This window comes from Lathamus discolor, chromosome 2, assembly GCF_037157495.1.
Source record: "Lathamus discolor isolate bLatDis1 chromosome 2, bLatDis1.hap1, whole genome shotgun sequence".
Classification (NCBI taxonomy): Eukaryota; Metazoa; Chordata; class Aves; order Psittaciformes; family Psittacidae; genus Lathamus; species Lathamus discolor.
This window is the reverse complement of record NC_088885.1, coordinates 24,273,914-24,294,805: the sequence shown is the minus strand read 5'-3', so window position 1 is coordinate 24,294,805 and position 20,892 is coordinate 24,273,914. Positions and strand designations below refer to the sequence as shown.

Genomic DNA, 20,892 nt, shown 5'->3' with positions numbered 1-20,892 from the left:
ATCTCTTCTCTGCCCAACCTGTAGCTGTGCCTGGGATTGCTCCGACCCAGGTGTAGGACCTTTCCCTTGCCATGTTAAACTTCCGAAGTTTAACCTGACTAAGGCTGGCATTGGACACCTCACAAGCAAGTCGAGGTCCCTCTGGATGGCATTCCTTCCCTCCAGCATATCAACCGGACCACACAGCTTGGTGTCATTGGCAAACTTGCTGAGGGCGCACTCAATCCCACTGTCCATGTCACCGACAAAGATGTTGAACAAGACCGGTCCCAACACCGATCCCTGAGGGACACCACTCGTTACTGGTCTCCAGCCGGACATTGAGCCATTGACCACAACTCTTTGCATGAGGTCATCCAGCCAGTTCTTTATCCACCAAATGGTCCACCTATCAAATTGATGTCTCTTCAATTTAGAGACAAGGATGTCATGTGGGACAGTGTCGAATGCTTTGCACGAGTCCAGGTAGATGACATCAGCTGCTCTACCCCTGTCCATCAGTTCTGTAGCCTCATCATAGAAGGTAACCAAATTGGTCAGGCAGGATTTCCCCTTAGTGAAGCCATGCTGGCTGTCACCAAGCACCTTGTTGTTTTTCATGTGCCTTAGCATGCCTTCCAGGAGAATGTGCTCCAAGATTTTGCCAGGCACAGAGGTGAGACTGGCTGGCCTGTGCTGGTGAGTTGGGACAGGATACATTGCTGTGCAAAACTGACTGTTGTATGAAATGGGGACTGTCTAGACATGCTAGGTCAGTGCATGTGATAACAGGATGCTGTGACCAGAAAAGGGAGGGAAGGCACAGCCAGTGCTGGGTGTCTGTGTGTCTTAGCTGCTTGACTGATTAATACCTCAGCTTGATTAATATAATGTGGTTTTCTACAGAGACCCTAGAAGTAGTATCTGTGCTTGTGAATCTTGGCTGATTTATGCAATCAGCTGTACCTGTGAGGTAGTTGTGTGGACCTGGAGGGCTTGCTGCTCATACCCAAAGTGCTCTGCTGGTGGTGGTTCAGATGGTGGCTAGTGTTTGGATGTAGGACCTGCTCTGCATGCCCTGCTCAGGGCAGCAGGTACGGGAAATCTGCAGTGTCGGTAGCTGTGTCAGGGCCCGGAGCTCGCTCGGGTCCAGCTGGGTGAAGAGATATACTAGCGTTTGGAGATTTCATCTGGAGCATCGCTTTCAGAGAGGTTTTTGAGCCATAGCTAGTAGTAAAGCCAGGTGACCATCTGGGGGCACCAGAACAACAGTAATAGGGTAGAACTGCTAGTTTGTGGAATCCTTGCTAACGTCTATTTGGTGCAGTCAGGAAAAAAAAAAAAAAAAGAAAAGAAAAAAAGTTTGAGGAAGGGAGGAAATTTCTTCCAGGTCTTAAATCAACATAATTTCCTCAGTAATACTGCCAGCTCTGTTTTGGAGGCATGAGCTGTTAAAGAATCAACTGTAGCAAGTATGAGTTATCTCCTACTTTGCAGACAGCACTAGCTTTTTCTTTAATTTCTTTCTTTCTTTTTTTTAAATCATTGTATAAAATTACCTATTGTTTACAGGGTTTACACTAGGAAGTAATTTTGAATAAGATATTTTGAATAATTATCTCTCAGAGTTGAGTGTCTAATAAAATATGAAATTACTTACAAAGATTTTACAGTTCTGTCTTTCCAAGGCATTTGAGTGTCCTATATTCAGACTATATGTTCATCGGGGTCTGAACCAGTAACGTTTGAGGAGTTAGTATACAGCTTTAAGAGCAGTTGAGTGGGTTTTGTTGCGATTTTTTTTTCTTTTTAATCTCTGAATGATAACTCATCTCATGGTCTGGATTTCGGATGTGAAGTGATATCTAAAGACATTCCTTCTGGCTGGTTGGTCTATGTGGATTTTAGCATAGGCATAGGTATTGTATAACAGTGACTGTAGGCTTCTGGTAAGTCATGGTGTTGATCTGTCTTTGCCTGCTCCTTGACCTGGCCTCACAACAAAATGGGAGTTTAAAAAGAAGGCTTTTCTGCTGTCCACTATAACCTCAAGTTAAATATTTGTATCTCTTTGCAACTTCTGCAAGGCTGGCAGTGAAGACATAGATCATCAGTGTTTAGGAAAAGGATTCTTCCAAGTGTCTCCTGAATTCCTCCTGCTAATCTTTGAAAATGTACAGTATTTTTATTTAATATTGAAGGTATGACCCTGTTTCAGTAGCGATATGGATTTTGTTTGTATTAGCCTTTTTAAGTTCCTCAGTACGAAGACACTGAGTTACTGTTGTTGAGTCACAGCAGAAGCTGAGTCACTGCTGAAAGGCAAGGATAGTTGCCTGGCCCGTGCTATTGGAAAGCATTGTCCCAAGACATTCTGAGTCAGCTGCAATGATCAAAACATGAAGCTGACATGGACTTTCATCCCCAGGGGATGGACAAATCCAGTTGTCTCACTTATTTAGTGGCCTTGAAGTCCCCATTGCATGGATGAATGTTGAAGCACAATCAGAATGTAGGTTTTAGTTATAACAACACACACAAATCTTTTTTGTAAACGAAAAAATTTACAAATAGTATTTCTGACAGTCGACAAAAGTCAGACAACTATGAAATGAATATAACACTTAGATGCTTGAAAAAAACACAGATTTGGTGAAAGGACTCCTTGCTTATTCTCACTAAGTAATTTGGCCTGAGAAAGATACTACTGCACTATGCAAGTCTTGATTTCTTTATATCCTTAAGCCATCAGTCACAGACTACTAGAAAACCATCTCATGATGACACATCTGGCTTTCATCAGGCAGCAATGGGCATCTGGAATTTCCCTCTTTTTCATGTTCACTAAGCCTATCTGAGGTCTAAAAATGACGAAAAGAACTGTTAACTTGCTGCTGCTTAACTTTAAATCGGTCACTCCTTAAATTTCTGCAGTTCCTCGATTCATGCACTAGATGGTGATCAAAAGCAGCCCAAGTTGCATGCTCTCGTCTGCTTCCCAAAGCCACAGCTGACAGCGGAGAATGAAAGCACATGAGACTAACCATTCTTCCTGCCAAGTTTCAAACTTTTTTCTCTGTCCATGAATGATTAATCTATTTAGCAGAATCCTCTTAAAGATTAAGGTAGATATGAAAGTATTTAATGGCACTACTAAATTCAGTTGGAATTGTGATTTTGAAATGAGTGGTTTGAAAAACATATGGGAAGTGCTTCTGTTTGTGAAATCAGAAAATACTCATAAAATAGCCCATAACTTCAAGCCGAGCTTACTTTTGTTTCCACAATGCAGGAATTCAAATATATCAGTTCTTAAAATAGTTGTTGCAGACTGAAACCAGGTTCTGACTGTACAAATTGATTATCAGTAGTTAATACAAGGTAGTAATGGAAAAGAAAGTACTACTCTGAAAATTTGATTAGAGATTTTTATAAGATTAAAAACAAACCAAAGGGGAACCATTTCCATACTGCCCACTTGAAAGTATAAAAGCTGTTCTAATGCTGTACCTTGGGAGTACTACTGCCTTCAAAGGGAAAAGATTACAAGACTTTGGATTCTGTAACTATAAAAATGCATTCCATTGGAGAGAATCAGTCAAAAATATTCCTTTAACAAAAAAAAAATCAAAGTATGATTTTCAGGGATGGAGGTGGATGGATGAACTTTGACAGATTAGGGACATTGGGAAAGGTATTACAATACTGTATAGAGCGATGGTATGTAGAAAGTATCAATGGTACAGGAAGATACAACACAAGGAACTCTAAGCTGTTATTGTACAACATGCCAGACTTTACTATAGCTGCTATAGGCCAACAGCATAGTTCAAATAAATGGTTGAGAGTGTCACATAAATAGTAAGTCTTAATAGCTGGGAGTTGTTTTTTTATTGTACCCTGTATACATCTGTAAGCAAGGCAGCAGACCCTGTCTCAAGACTAGTGCTCAGAGCTGCTCTTGTACATGCATACTTTCTCTGGCAGGGTTAAAAGCTGGTGGAACCAACCCTATTGCTGCTCCAGCATGGGAAAAGCTCCCATGGGGAATGGGTGTGCCAAAAGAGACAGTGCTGTGGGACCACCTTCATATATGGAAAGGTGGAGATCTGATGGTGCATGGAGTGATATGGCTTAATTTAGGCTTAAATTGAGAGTTGTCTTTTTTCTTCCTGAGCCAAACATAGACACTCAATACTAAGGCCTTGTCCCAGAAGCTAGATAAAGAGATCCTCCTTGGGCAATAATCTCGAGTTAAACTCTTTGCAACTTCTGCAAGGCAGGCAGTGAAGACACAGATCATCAGTGGTTAGTAAGCTAGATAATAGTAAATAAGTATCTGCTCACAGGCAATTTTAGGGTTAAAAAGAGCAAAAGGAAATTGAATACAGCTACAACATCTTTTATACTGGTGATCTGTGTAGCAATGAGGAAAAGCACGGAAAAGCAAGATTCCGGACAACTGAGTTGATGATATGATTCATACGCTGACTTCTTAACTCAGGACTCTGCCTGGTTATAATGAGAATCATCTGAGGAAAGTAAAATAGCTAGAGGCTGAAGCTTGTAGGAGGGCAGTAGCCTGCAGCCTTGCTAAATGTGAAGAGTGCTCTGTAGCACATTGGAGAGATGGAGGTTGTGCCACATACTAGATGGAGTTTTTCTTTAGTTTATTTCTTGTTTGTGGTTTGTTTTTTTGGAGGAGTCCACTGCAACTCCAGTTTTTGTTCTAACTTGGTCCTACACAGCTGCATGTGTGCACTTGCATGAATGTATTATATGCATGCAAATAATCCATGTATAGATGAAAAATAGATCTTTACATATACACATAGCCATCTTGGCAGCAGAGCACCAAAAGGATTGGTATGAACTAAACTTCTAAAAACTGGCTCTGAACGTAGAAGGCAAATAGCATCAAGAGAGCTGAAGCACACCCTTAGTATGGTGTTAGCATGTATTCTCACAACTGTTCTTGGTTAAAGATGGCTCTTCCTCAAACAGAATGAAAAATGCAAGCCTCGCATTGTCTCACTCTGTGCATTTTATATTTTTGATCTTAAAGAACTTAGCATATGATAGGATAATGAGGTAAAAGCATATGTAGATTTAATCCTAGTTTGAAGTTCCATTTTTAATTCATGCCAGATGAACCTCCACCCCAAACACAGAGTTTTCTCATAACCAGTATGCATGTGTGGAACCAATGGGATTCTTCTAGGATCAAATGCAAATGAGTTCTTATATATAGAAAATACAGAAAATGATTCAAAGTGCATGCCCCCACCAGTTCAGTGAAAACCGTCAGTTGCCAACAACAGAAAAGACTTCAGAGCAGTGGCAATTCAGTGTGATGTCAGAAGGTGGCTGAATCCAGATGACTTTGGGACCCAGGAGCATTGCTCCGTTTCCAGCACAACAGGTATGAGGCCACTGTGGTTGCAAACAAGTGTGCGTGCACACACAATACATGATATACACACAGCTGACTGAACAGATCAACACAGAGAGCACTCTTTACTGGCACCCCCATAAACACATATAGCAGTCATACAGACATGAACAGTATGAACAACCAAATTCTCTTCAGCTGGTAAGAACTAAAATCTTGTGGAGTAAATACATGCACATTATGGTCTCTTTGTTAGCTGGTCTTAGAAATTGAGTTTATCGAGTTGCTGGTACCTTGAGGTTAATAGGCTTCTTCTGCTTGTTGGTGTTTCTCTGACCCTTGCTGGGTCTTTGTATTCTCTGTGGTTAGCCTTTAATCACATCACCTAATGCACATGCGCCGTGTTGCTGTAGGAGCACTTGGTTCCCTTTGTTTCTGCTTCTACTCTGGATATCCTCCGTATTACATTATGACCAGTGCAATATTTGGGCCTATCCAGCAGTTCCATAGCCTAGAGAACAGCAGATGAATGTGGATTTTAGATATCTTAAAGATGAACTGTCAGCATAGACTTCATCTTCCCTTGCTTTAGCCATCTAAGACTTAGACAGAGGTCTTTCACTGAAGCCCACTGAGGAGGAGAGAAGCTTTCCCAAACTGAGACCTTGTGTCTTAGGTGCCTATTCTGCCATGAAGTGAATCACTCTTAGGAGTGGCTCCTTTTCTCCATTAAAGTCAAAGCCTAGATGACTAGCTTAGATGTCTAACTGCTGGACTGCCAAATGATGGGAGTTAAATCATTTTACTGTCAGTGAGTCAGAGTTTCCCCATTTTACCGTCAGTGCTGGATGCTGTCTCTGGGTAGCACATGGTCTGTAGTTCGATGTATCTAACACTTCCTCTCAAGATATTACTCCCCTTAAGTGTGAGACTCTTATAAAAATAAGCAACTTCTGTATAAACCTGTTGTATAAACAACACAGGTCCTGATGGAAAAATGCTGAAAGGATCAATATAGGTCAGTATATACAGAGCTCAGACTTGGGGACTGTAGTCTATAGTACCGATGTGTGTGGCATAAAGAGGATGTAGCAACCAGGATTTTCTGTGATCCCTCATGTCCTCACACAGTCTTCACCAGCAGTGACATTCATACCAGTGAGCAGCCCTAGCTGTGAGTGCATGGAGTGCTGACCGCTGGAGGAGCTGTCATCCACAGTGCAACTGGGGCACTCTGCATTGCACCCTGATGCCTGAGTTGAGCTGCGGTTTTCTCCAGGAAGAAAACTGTGTTGGCCCAAACTGTGGCAAGTTCATATTCCACAAGAATATTTGCAAGACATATTTGCACTAAAAATACCCTGTCCTGCTCACTAACTTACTAATGAGCCTGAGTGATATCCAGCTTGCCATAGAGTTGTGATTAACGCTTGGTCATTATTTCCTTTCTGTGTGATTCAGTTCCTTCCAGAAATTAAGATGGAGATTATACTGTTTCCTGTTATCTATAAGGTGGATTGAAATTAAGGGAAAGCACTGCAAAACTCCAAAATAGAAGCAATTTTTCACTTAGGAGTAAAAATTTTTCACTTTTCTTTTTCCTGACAGCAGATACTTATTGATTTGTGTCCCTGCTCCTTACCTGCCTGGTGCATGAACAGTAGATGGATGTGGCTTTAGGAGTATCAGATTTTTAAGAAAAATGAGAAAGGTTAAAAAATGGCATAGTGCAAACAGAACTTTTGATTCCTTACCTGTGCTGGTCCTAGCAGAATAATGGAAGGAAGGTCTACAGCAGCGTGAAGGAAGAACCCAATATACAGTAATATAGTCATGGTAGAGAAAAATATTTCTATCCCCAGATATTTATTTTCACTGGAAATTATATGATTTAATTATCAAAGCACAGTAATTATGACCCATGCAATACTAATGATTATTGGCAACAAGGCTCACAAGGACACAGAGTCTAATTAGCTTTAATGGGATGGGTTTAATAATACATTGGATTAACATCTGTTAGAACCAAGTATCAAGATTAACTGTTCTCTGAATAAATTTTGGCCTCTTGCTCTCAGGTCAATAAATCTTAAGCTTGTCTCCACTTAAATGAGTATCTACGTATTAAGTTAACACTCTTCTGTTTCCTGTCACCAACTTCAGTGGGAGGAGAGGGAAGCTTCACTTCACTCTTGCCGTATCAAACGCTTCTCTTACAAAATTGCAAGAGAACATTGACTTTGTAAATAGAGGAAAAAAGTGTTGGTCCCTACACTCTTCATCCTTTCTTCATATGAAACTGCCTTTCCTTACTGTTGCTTGATAAGAAATTTCAGAAACATTCAGAAAAATATCAGTTACTGGTAATGCCATAGTAGAAGTGTGTAGCTTGCATCATCTGCTCAATTAAGTGTCTTTATATTTTGTGTAATGCTGTGAGTGGTGTCAAAAATATTTGTGGGGGGCGAGTGGGAGGAAATCCAGCTCCTTCACGTATACTGGGATAAAATGTTGTTTTCTAGGACTTCAGGTTCTATTTTGTGCTTCAGATATTTAAGCACAGATTCTTTTCTATCTGTAGGCATCTTGAGAGGATTGAGATGAAATATGTTTCTGTTTCATGCCTACAAGGGAGGAATTTCGTATTCCTCTCCAAAGGGGTCAGTATGGTCAGAAATATCTACAAGTCTTACAAAATTTCTTATAAATCAGAAGAGTTCCTCTAAAAGCAGTAGCAAATACTTGATATCCGTTCAGCAACTATTTAGACCTTCCTTTCAAATTTAATAAAGTTATAACGAAATGAGTCTGTGTAACTCGACTGCAGGTGAATTCAGCTATGAAACTCCCCATGACTTCAATGGCAGACTTCTGTAGGTGAATGTGATTAATGAGAATCTTTTCCAGAGCCACTGGTCAGTTGGCGACTTCATTAGTTTTGTAGGAAGATTATTTGTATTTATTGAATTCTGTGGAAATTTTTAAATAAAGGAAGTGAAATCTAGCACACTTTAATGGATGAGTTTTATATAGTAGATTGTAACTGGTTTCAAATATCAAAAGATTGTTCTTGTGCTCTGTCATAAAAATATCCTTGATGGTGTGGGAGGCTGACAGAAATGTGCAGTTTTTTCATCCTACTATTCTTTTCCTTCTAATTGTACCATTTTTTATCTTTTTGGTGTGATTTGGAGGTAGCTGTGACCCTGAAGGAAATTACAGCATTTGCTGTGGTCCAGAGTGAATACCTAGTCAGACTGCTGGAACAATATGGTTCTTGAAGCAATTCGGAGTACAGGATTAGAGAGTTTAATGTGCGGCTCTGAATGCTGAGCCACATCTATAGGGGCATAGGGTAGGCCTGAAGGTGGCAATTTTTTTTTTTCGCCATGTATTCTTTTGAGAATTTTGCACATCTCTGCAAAATTGATGATAAATTTTGAGCCCAGTGTGCGTTTTCCTCTCCGACTGCCCTTAAATTATCTAGGGATTGACAGCAGTCTAGTTCTGTGTAGCTAAGACTTTAATTTACTGTAATTACCTATATTTTGGTTCTTTAGTTTGCATATACTTGTAGGTGCAAACATTATTTTAGCTTCACTTTCCACCCTTTTCAGACTGCAAGAAAAAAAACTGTAGAGATTCCTGCTTTGTTTTTTCAGTTTCCTAATTGTCCATGCATTTAAGCATAGAGGCTTGTAACATGTTATATATAAGTTGAGGAAAAGAAAGGGAAAAAAAAGGAAGACATGCTGGAATGAACATTGTCCTGGGACAAAATGTACTTGGGAAAAGTGTTGTTGAAATTGATAGAAATTTGCGTGGAAGGGTTTGGTGGCCTTTACTTCATGGACATGTCAGGCTCTAAATAAATGAAGGCAAGGCTATTTGAAGGCAGGAAGGCAAGCCTATTATATTAACTGACAGCTATTAGTCCTATATTTCACTGAATGGAGGGGAAAGGGGATCATTTTCTTTCTTAAATGGGGTGCTCAAGTCAGACAGCAGCCTTGCTTTTGTGGTTGCAGTCTGGGTAATCCCCTCATCCCCTCAGCCTCAGCAAGATTGTAAGCACCTTCTAAGAAAGTCGTCATGATGTTTTAAAGAGAAACAAACAAACAAGACAGAAATTATATATAGTTTTGTTAAAATACAAATTTTTCTTTAGAACTGGATAAACAATATGAATGAATGAAGACACATTACTGTTCTTTAATTCTTACTGTAATGCAAACACAGAAGGTGCTGCTACTGCATCAAAAGCAGTGTGAATAGCAGGTAGAAGGAGGTGATCCTGCCCCTCTACTCTGCTCTTGTGAGACCTCACTTGGAGTACTGTGTGCAGTTCTGGTGTCCTCAGCATAAGAAGGACATGGAACTGCTGGAACAAGTCCAGAGAAAGGCCACGAGGATGATCAGGGGACTGGAGCACCTCCCGTATGAAGATAGGCTGAGGAAGTTGGGGCTGTTCAGCCTGGAGAAGAGAAGGCTGCGTGGAGACCTAATAGCAGCCTTCCAGTATCTGAAGGGGGTCTATAGGGATGCTGGGGAGGGACACCTCGTTAGGGACTGTAGTGACAGGACAAGGGGTAATGGGTTAAAACTTAAACAGAGGAAGTTTAGATTGGATATAAAGAGGAAGTTCTTTACTGTAAGGGTGGTGAGGCACTGGAATGGGTTGCCCAGGGGGGTTGTGAGTGCTCCATCCCTAAAGGTGTTCAAGGCCAGGTTGGACAGAGCCTTGGGTGAGATGGTTTAGTGTGAGGTGTCCCTGCCCATGGTAGGTGGGTTGGAACTAGATGATCTTGAGGTCCTTTCCAACCCTAACTATTCTATGATTCTATGATTATATCAGAAGCTGATTTGTGCAAGTTGTAAGTAAGATCTTAATAGCTGGGAATAATTCCAAGTTTCTGAAGTGACGTTTCTTTTTCTACACCGGAAGTGAGTAAAGTTTTTGAATTTGTGTTACTATATAATAAATCTTCCCATTGTAAAGTTCACGTCCCAGCCACAGACATCCACAGTGCACTGTGACTTCTTTTTTCCCTCAGTGGAGTAGAACAGAAGCTCATCCCTGTGCATACAAACTCAAAAGGATATTTTTTTTTGTTAGTTACTCTTGCTTTCAGGGTGACAAGCAATGCTTTCATCCTGGATGTAGAAGGGTAGCTTGTTTTTGGCAGGGTTGGAAGACTGGCAAACCTAATCACTAAAATGGGAACTTAACAAATGTTGCACAGAAGAAACTTGTGTATGTTATGAAAGCCTTTATAATAATTGTTTTTATAAAACCATTAGTGTTCAAGTCTTGTTTAAATAGATCAGAGCACTGGATTGATAGTGTTGCGTACTAGCCTTTGGAGTTTTCTTAATGCCTGCACTTTCCACATGGCTTGTAGTAAGACTTCAGTAAAACAACACAGAGATGACAGAAAAATAATAAGAAATCCACATGAATTGTCTTGAAAAGCCATATGTGCTCAGACAGAGACATGGGACTATGCACCTGGAAAAATCTGTTGTTCACAACTGCACATTTTAGCTGTAAGTAAAAACATAAAGGTTTTCAGGTGCTTATTCTATTCTGGTTGCCATCTTCACTCTTCCTTTTACCGTTAGTGTAACTTTTGCTATTAGCCTTTGTCTGACTGCTATTTTTTGTTGCCTAAATGACTGGCTAAAGAAGTAATTTAAGGTAATCAAAGTCTAACGTCATTCTGCCATCCCTTATTAGTCAGATCATTTTCAGTGATTTGTGGGGTTCATTAATGTATCTTCTAGCAAAAAGCAGTGGGTGTGAAGATGATGTACAGCACAGACATATTGCACATCCCTGAGCGGAAGGTATATGGGCAATGTCAGTATCGAGACAAAAATACAGCCGCATCTGTTCTCCTTTGATACGTTAGTTGCTCTGAAGAATGTGGAAGTGGTTACAGCTATTTTGACAAATGCGCTTATTTCTCCTTTTGTTGGCTGGTGTGGCACATGGGAAACACTGTCGCAATAGTGTATGGCCATAATTTATTAGTGGTTTAGGGATGTGGGCCCAGAACAAATCCTAGACAAAAGAAAAACATGTTTGGGTTTTCCAAAGTGCCTTGGCTACAAGAACAAAGCTGTGATTGGATGTGCAAATATTTGGTATTGCGATTGTTACAGCTGGGGTGACAGCTGACAAATGGTCTGAGTTTGTTTTTAATTATCACCAAAAGGAAAAAAGCCTGTTGTTTTAAAGCCAACAACTGATGTTGCAGCAAAAGGCAAGAAAAGATATTTAACGATGGAGGGTATACTTTCTCAGTGTTATAATATGTTGAAAGCACTATTACATCCAAATATTTATAGTATTTAGCCAGTTTTATATTACAACCAACCAAGCAAAGTGTTTTGTTCACTTGTATTGTATCCAGTGATCGATACTAAAATATCAGCTATTGTTCTTACTTAATACTGACTGATATAATCGATATCAAACTTATCTTCTGCAGTCACACTAGGAAATGCTGCAGATACTTTGTGACTGATATTTGAGACCTGTTTGACACAGAAATTACTTAATATACATCATAATACTGTACAGAGCACCCATGAGGGTATCTGGGCTGATCACAATAGATAGAATTGTAGAATCTTAGAATTGGTTAGGTTGGAAAAGAGCTTAAAGATCACCAAGTCCAACCATTAACTTAGCACTGCCAACTCCACTACTGAACCATGCCTGTAAGTGCCACATCTACAAGTCTCTTAAATACCTCCAGATATGGTGACTCAACCACTTCCCTGGACAGCTTGACCTAATGCTCAACAACTCTTCTGGTGAAGATTTTTTCCTAATATCCAATTGAAACCTCCCCTGGTCCAATTTGAGGTCACTTCCTCTTGTACTATTACTTGTTACTTGGGAGAAGAGACCAACACACACCAATGTATGACACATGAACACATAGAGGCTTCACTACCCTGAAGGATTATACACTTCTTGTAAAGGGAAAGAGAAATGTGTTACCAGATGGTGCTGTGAGCAACCTGGTCTAGTAGAAGGTGATCCTGCCCATGGAGTTGGGTTGGAACCAGGTGATCTTTAAAGGTCCAAACAGCCTCTGGTGGGGTTAGGGACCAGTCCTATTTGAGTCTGTATTCAGTATTTAAATCATTGTGCTATCATTTAAGCAAGGTAAGAAACAATGTTGTGAAGACACACTGAAATTAATAGCCCACATGTGAAAGTTTAAAACTGAGTCGAAATACTTCATTAATGAGGTTTTATTTATGTTTTTTTTTGGTGGCAATTGGTGTACAATACTTGTTTCCTTATTAACATACATGAATCCAAACTGGTCAATTCTTGCAGGAAGCATAAATTTACAGATTTGAAATGAGCAGTACATTTTTTTTAAAGTAAAAATCATGAACTTCCAAGTAAAAATTTTCCCTATGGGGGAGCCAGAATAGATTTTTGTGCTCAGAGGGGAGAGTATATACTTGTCTTCCATTGCAAAGAATGGTTGAGGAAAGAACACAAAATGTGTTTTCCATTTTTGTGAAATCATGAGAATGTGATCTTTCCACTTTGTCAAAAGGGCAACTTTCTTTGTGTTCTAGCTACAAATCTGCAGCCAATTTCTAGTGCAGTATTCAGTGCCTTGGAAAATTTCATCAAGGCTGTATTTGAGGAAGAGAAATAGTTGGAGCTGCTAATATGCTCCTGTCCTTCCAACACTGTCTAGTCTGCTTTTGTGGATCCCTGGAAAGGTTATTGATTTACTGTGAGCGTAGCTTTCTCTAGTAAAAGCTGAAGGCTATTTGCAAACTGCCACCTGAAGCAGACACATATGGAGGAAATTTGGATAATTGTGTTCTGCTTCCACTGAAGTCCGTGGCAATTCTGAAATTAATTTCAGGAGGAGCAGAATGGGGTCTGGTGACTGGGAGTCATTGCTGCCAGCAGCTGGAATAACTCTTGAGCTTTGTGTTGCTCAGTGACCTGGGAACTGTTCAAAATACATAGAAAAATGTTTCTGATAGCCTTTGCCAGTATTAACACCAGCTTTTACAGGCATTCTGACTTTGTAGTACTTGCTGGGCTAGCACATTTAGAGTCATCCACACTACTTGAAGCTGTTCATGTGGGATTTCCAGCCAAATTTTGCCAACAAAAGAGGCAGTCTCATGAATTTTTTCATACGTTGTCTTTTCCGATTGCCAAAAAATTCTAAAGATATTTCACTTAAGCAGTGTCAGCACTTCTGATGCCACATATTATGTGCAAATAATGGAGCTTTTGGTTTGGCCATTGAGTTAAGAAACTGGAAGCAATTCTTGGTTTTAGTTGACCAGAAAGAATTTTTTGTTTTCAGACAAGCTAAAATGAAGCAGTTCGCTCCATTTTGGTTTCCTTAGTCCTCTTCTAGTGTCTGTAATAAAAATGGGTCAATTTTCAATCAAATTCAAGTTTTAACTGAAAACTGTTTTGAAACAAATACTCAAAATATTTTTGTTTCAAAAATTTAGAAAACCTGCAGCCTGTTCTGTTTATTTTTCTGGCTAATGCTATCTTTTCACTTGGGCTCTTTGTGAAATTAGCAATCCCCCACCACACCCCCCAGCAATATATAAATTCATTGCTTAGCAGAAAATTTTTACCCAGCATTGTTACTGATTTGCAGCTCATTCATGTTGCATTAGTTTTTAAATACAAATTGACAGAATGTTGCTTTTAAAGAGTCTACAGTTTGGAAAAGCTGTTGTGGTATGTCAACATCTGGTATAACTAGACTAACACAACTGGAGTCTGTGAGAATGACAGCAGTACAAGTAACATTCAGGTAACAGAGGTACAGTGTCAGAGGCATAGAAAACCAGTTGTGATAAGACAGTTTGAAAATACTGGATTAGGTCTAAAATGAGATCCCTGACAGATTAGTGGAGGGCACAGAGAAAAAAATCTATTATCAGCAAGCTATTTGCAGTTGTCCAATCTGAGCTTTCTTGCACTTCCAGCATATCTATTAATTGCGATTGTTAGAGAAAACATTAGAGCAGAAAAATCAGAGGTAAATTAAAACCAGTAGGTGCTTATTTCTTTATTTCAGCAAGAGCAACAAGGTAGCATATTTGTTGGGAAATTCTGCTATACTTTAGGAAAACTAATTTGGCTATCCATACCCAGCAGCATTAGTGCAGCTGGTTGCTCAGTGGATTTACCTCATATGAAAGGAAGAGCTACATTATTCTTTTCTGTCCCTTCTCATGAGAAAACATCAGCTATTTTGGTCTATGTATGGGACTCAGACAATAGGCTGGTAATAGTGGGGTATGTATTTTAGAAGTTAATGGGATTGTGTGGTTTGAAAAAGCACCTGGCTATCTTATTAAGGTGGGTTTTTTTGGTAGTTAGAATAAACTTTTACAAACCAGTTCTTATTTCAAATGTTCAACTGGAAGCAGCTTGCAGTAGACAAATTCCAAAGCGTAATGCCGTGCTGTGGGGTGGGAACATCACCTGTTTAACAGAGCTGCTCTGGAGATTTCAGTTTACACAAGAAACTCATGTGCTAGGAAATTGTTCTTTGCTTAAAAACAGCTTGACTGTTGTGAGAATGGTTTTGGAGGCCTTGCTAGCTGGAAGAAGAAGAATCTGGTGGTTCATCAATTCCTCTGAAAAGATTTTAACAGTTAACTTGGAAACTAGCTCTTGGGAACACTAGGTAAGGTACATGCTGCTTCTGATGAGAATGTGCTCAACTCTATTGATGAGTCAGTCTTTAACAGTTTCTGAAGTGTGCTATGTGGTCACAGCCTGACCTTCATGGAAATTCTTGAAGTGTTGGAGGAATTTGTGTTGAATGCCATTGCCCAGTCTGTTGGGGAACACAGTGCTTTTTAAGGTATTGCCTGTAGTATTGTGCAGAATCACTCTTCTCAAGGATACTTGAGCCATGGAGAGGGAGATTACTTTCCTGATCCTCCCAGTGCACTGGGTACTTCATCTGTTCAAGATGCCTACTTATCACATTGCTGTGTGTGCACTTGCTGGTAAGGCACATTGATATCTTCCATGTGAATATATTTGAGGGTCAGCTGTGGTCTAAACTCTTGACAGAAACAGCTTAAACTTTAGGGCTAAAACTTTCTGTTGTTTGCAGTGTGGCTGAGTGCTGGCTGAGAGTGGGAGAAGAGTCACCTGTCACCCAGGTAGATGGAGAAGGAGCTAAACTACTATTTATTTTTTGCTCTAGTTTAAAAACCTCTGCTGTTAATAGTAAGGGAAGCATGAGATTATACAGCCTCTGTGTAGGTCTGAATAGGGAGACTGTGATGCACCCATGAGTCCTCAGGTAAAGCCATTCCCTGGGCTTTTGGTTGCACAATGCAATGTATGCAGATCTGCAGCAGCCGTCCATGCGTTGCACATTCTCCCCACCTTCCTAGGTGGAAGGAGGGCATGTCTGATACGTAATAGGCTCCTGTAGTGAGTATTTTACATATTCTCCAGGATGGATTGTCAGGGGAGGCCAGAGGTAGGAAGGAAGAGAAGGGAGCAAAAGCAGGAAGACAATTTCAGTTTCAGGATACATTACACTTAAAATTCTGAGACTGCTCCACTGACAGGCCACATAAAGAATTAGATGTACAATTTGAAGTAAGTCCTGCAATAGAATAATTGGACTGGTGAAGCAATCTCACTCTCACTAAATTGCTTTCCAAGGAGCCTATACTTAATGGAGCTGTGCAGCTCTTTCTGATATTTGAGCATCCTGAGTTCTTATTGGCTTCAGTGGGAATTAACCTAATCGAACTCCTCAATAGACAAATTCCTTAGGTTCTAATTTTTCTGTTGCTTTTACATTCAGTTTGCCATCATACGCTGTGCTCCTCAAGTCCAAGCCTTTAGCATGCATGTGCTATTTAATGGCTCTTGAATGAAATGTGCTTAAGTATTTGTGCATATATTCTGTTCCTTACTGCTTTCTGTGGATGGGATCCCCTGATAGTTCTGTTACACTGCATCATGTTAGCAAACAGAATATGCAAAATGCTTACTGGAAAATCTTTCAAAAAATAATCCAGTCAAAAGTTCATATGAGAGTTTCATGTTTTGTTTCTTTTTAAGTAGGAAGTGTTTGTTTTGCCTTTACAGACAGATGAATGCACTTCAAATTAAGAGGACAAATTCATTAGCATGGAGGGTAAATTTCGTAATAAATGAAGTGGTGAAAGTGAGATGTTTTTACCTTTCCTTTCCATGAGAGAAGACCTACTGAAACATAGTATATTTACAGTCCTCAAATTACTGAAGCTCTAAATGTTTTTGCTTTCATGGCCTCCATTTGTGCTACTGCACATTTTTGGATAATGGATTGTGGAGCACTGTGTGTTGAGAAGAAGAGAATCAATAGTGTGATGCAAAAGATGAAATAACTCTGATGGAACATCAATAAAGCCTAAAAGTTTCCATAGGAATTTGAATGTTAAAGAAGAGCTTGAGAAACTATATTAAGAAAAACTTGCTTTTCCCTTGCACTTTTAGTGTCTTTATTCCATAAGCAGAAGTTGCTTGGGGGTCCTTGTCAAGTACAGGGGTGGAGGAATTTTTTCTTTTCATATGTATATGGTGCCCAGCAAAATGCTTCCTGGGTGCAGTGTCTTCTGAGAATTGTCACAGTGTCATTGCTGTCAGGCCATAGCTGGCTTGAATAAAAATGGAAGAGCAGAACTCTTAGTAGCCTTATGTGCTGTTAAAGGGTTCAACACATGCAAACTGTAGGAGAAGTAGGAGAATTTTTATCATGCCAAAATTATTCCTTGTTTAAGAGAATGTGTGTTGCAGGTCCATACACTAGTGTGTGTAACCAGGACCATTGCCAAACAAGAGTCTTCCAATTTGACTCCACCAATGGCAAACCATGCAAGAACAATTATAAGGCCCAGATTTTGCTCCAGCATTAGTGCTGCTCAGTGCTGCATTCAATAGTTTGTTAGAATGCAGTTTGGAATATTTGGTCTGCAGTGGAGAGGATTGTTTGCTGCGTACATACTTTTCAGGGTATGAAAAGGCATCTCTGTTATGCAAAATAGCTACAATCTCTATCCAAGCAGAAATGAAGTGGTTGGTTAGTGGGTTTTTTTGTTTGTTTGTTTGGTCTTGTTTTTTCTTGAGTATGGCCTAAATGAAGTTAGTCTGAAGTAATTCTGAGCTATAAAACAAGAAAATTGAGAAATCCTTGAATCATTTGCTAGCAGACAGAAACCCAGGTGGGTAATGGTGGATATATTTGGGATATATTTGATGACTTCTGTTTTTAAATGAGGTATTGCAGATACTCAGCAGAATTGTGTTTTCGTTGGTAGCTTTCATTAGGATCTTTATGCAGGAGGCACACCTGGAGCTCCACATTAGATTTTATGAGAAAAGGTGCTATTGAATGTGACCGAAGGTATCACAGTGTGCCTCTTAACATTTCTGTTGTAATTCTGAGTGTTCCTGTCCTTTTGTTAACTTCTTGTTTCCCAAATGTTTATCAGAACTACATTTGCAACTTATTTCTCAATTTATGCTTGGAGCAAAATGCAAACCCTCAAATTCTGATTGCACATTGCAGTCTGGAAGGATATTAATTGCTTTAATGTGCATACTTCATACTGATGTCACACTCTGGACTTCATTAGAATTCTGACTCCATCACTCTCATAGTTTAAAAACCAAACACTAAATAAACCACATAGCTTCATCACAAAGACAAACCTTAATCAGAGAGGCAGATTAAGTCAGAGCCATAAACATTTCTCTGAATTCAATATACATTTTGAAACAATGATAATTTAGGTATTCCACTAAATATGGGAAAGCTTGGCTGTTAGTATTGAAAACCTTAGCTGTTTCTATCTAAGCAAAATGTATGGGACTTGCCTACTAAAATATGCCATGTAAAAATAAAGCTGTTAAGGTAAGGTTGGCATCATCATTTTTCTTTTGCAGTTCAGGTGGAAGTTTCTGACACTAGCTTTTAGAGCTGAAATAAACTAATGTAGAAACCAAGGTTAGGTGATACAGCTATTTGCTTATTTCAAAGTCAAACCATCACAGAAGGAAGAAAAGGAACCCACTGTTCTGAAATACACTGGTGTTATTAGTAATATATTAAAATGCAATACATTTTTAAAAATACTATTTCTGTCAAAATACTTACTGGTGTTGAATTCTGTCTTCCAAGGAATAGGTATTTAATCCAGCAATGCATTTAAGCTAATGACTAATTTCAAGGATGAGAATGCCAAACTACACACATGCTTAAAGTTAAGCACAAAATTAATTGAACAATGTTAAAAGCCCTGCTGGGATGAGATAGAGTGTTCAGCTATAGGGACCTGACTCTGCTAGTCTTAGTCATCTTTTTTTTTCTGCAGTGAGACACCTATGAGATTTCATCCCACTCAATACAAGAGTGGTGTATGCTACTTATGTCTTCAATCTAAGAGATGAAATCTTAAGCTCCAGGCCTTTTCCCTTAATATTGCATCACACTGATTTCTTTGGGATCTTAAGTTTCACAAGGGAGCATGTCCTCCAAGGACAGCTGCTTTGCAGATGTGGTGGGAGAAGGGCCTCAAGGGTTGAATAGTCAGGCTTAGCCTAGTTAGCACAAGGAGAGAAAGCATGCCTTTAGCCAGCTGCAGTTGCTGTTCTTCCTGTGTTCAAAACTATGATCTAAATCAAGAAGACTAGGGACCTTAACTCAAGATGTTCCATGCCACAGATGAATGCCTCGAGCAGCAGGCTTCTGAGGGGTTTAGATATTGTTCTGATTCTGAGGTTCTTAGAGTACAGTCTCCCTCTAAACCTGCAGGTCTGAGCTTTTCTGTTTCTTGGGGCAGTCAGTGGGAAGGTAGGCAAGATACCTCAAAAAAACTTAATAAGTCACAAAATACAGTTCTTGCCCAAATCTGCTGTATTTCTGAGTGTGACGTCAAGCCTTTTTGTCTCTACTTTCAGGTTGCTCCTATAATTAAAGAAAGGATGATGAAGAAGGGCAGCATGATGCTTGGGTACCAGCCTCACCAGGGCAAAGTCAACTTCTTCCGTCAGGTGGTGATCAGCCCGCAAGTTAGTCGAGAGGACATGGACTTCCTGCTGGATGAAATTGAATTGCTTGCTAAGGACTTGTAGCTGTAGCTCCACAGCACCAGGCTCTGCTCACATGTGATATTTATGGAGAGAGAATGGCAGCAGCGTTCTGGTACTATTTTGTGAAAAGTAGTGAAAAAATTACGTATATTTTGGAAACTATAATTTTACAGAGTGATGTTGAGAGCTCTGCAGGTAGAACACCCCTTCCCAGGAAGGTATTTGCTGATGGGGGCTGAAAGTGGCTGGAACAGGCCGGTGCTTGCAGCACCCCTGCTGCCATTCTGAGAAATGTTTCCTCAGGAAGGGAGCACTTCTGAAAATTGCGTCTGTGTCCCAGAGCGGGCAGCTATTTATGGGGTGCCTATTCACAGTGTAGTTCAAACTGATCACTCACGTACACAAGCAATCCTCCTCTGAAGTAACTTTTAGGAGTGGATTTAGCTCACTGAGGGTAGAGGTCTGGTTGTTAATCATACTGATAAAGCATGAAATTGTGGACTTACAGGAAGAGTACTTCAAGGGCTCTAACTAGATGGCTTGCTGCGATTTTCTGCTGTGAGCACAGGCAGACAGTAGAATAGGGCTTGGTGGGGTTGTGCAGTCGCCATCCCAGCATGTTGGCAGGACCTCCCTGCACGAAGCCCCCAGGCAACCAGTGTTGACCCTGTTTTGAAGAGGTTGAGCTAGATGAACTATTAAGGGCCCTTCCAATCTACAGGATTTTGTGATTCTATGAAATACAATCATTGGGCCCAGTCAGTGTTTGCCAGTGTTTCCCAACCAAAATATCACCCCCACTTTAGCAGAGCTGTGAATATTGGAATAGCACTTAGAAATTATTAATCTTTTTGTTAACAGGAGTTACCTATCATTTCTGAACTGTTACTCACTTTCCTCTATTTTTAAAATGTAAAGATTTATATTGCAGCTTTTAGATGCACTTTAAAATTATAACAGATAAAAAAGAATATATACCTGAAAGATATATTTTTTATGCATGTTGACTATATATTAAGAACATAGCAAAATCACTTCCTTGTCATTGTCTGTTTGTATTTTCCTACAGATTTGGGATGACTTGATCTTACGTTATCAGTGTATAATTTATATTTTAACACTGAAATTAACGTGTTGATGATCAGAGAAGGCCTGCCTGTAATTTTATAATGTGAATAGCTTGAACATGGTTTGGTTAATCTTAAGTTGAAAAATTAAGTTCTAAACTTTGTGTTAAGAATCACAGTATACTTTGGATCTGTTTTTATTCTATAAAAAGGTCCATTTTATAACGATAGAAATTTATTTCTTGGGGTGAAATTCTTGCAGCAAACTAATGGAAATAACCATGTCTTGCACCTTGTAATCAACACCTATTTAACTTTAATGA

The 20,892-nt window shown here is 39.7% G+C and overlaps 1 protein-coding gene across 2 annotated transcripts in view; it reads left to right on the top strand.

The window, feature by feature from the left end:
• GADL1 (glutamate decarboxylase like 1) overlaps positions 1–20,523 on the top strand; it is an 85,398-nt gene extending 64,875 nt beyond the window's left edge. For both annotated transcript variants that reach the window (XM_065666155.1, XM_065666156.1), the window contains one exon: positions 19,371–20,523. In XM_065666155.1, the coding sequence (XP_065522227.1) occupies positions 19,371–19,544 (174 nt within the window). In that variant the 3' untranslated portion in view covers positions 19,545–20,523. The remainder of the gene's footprint in view (positions 1–19,370) is intronic.
• Positions 20,524–20,892: the final 369 nt, after the last annotated feature.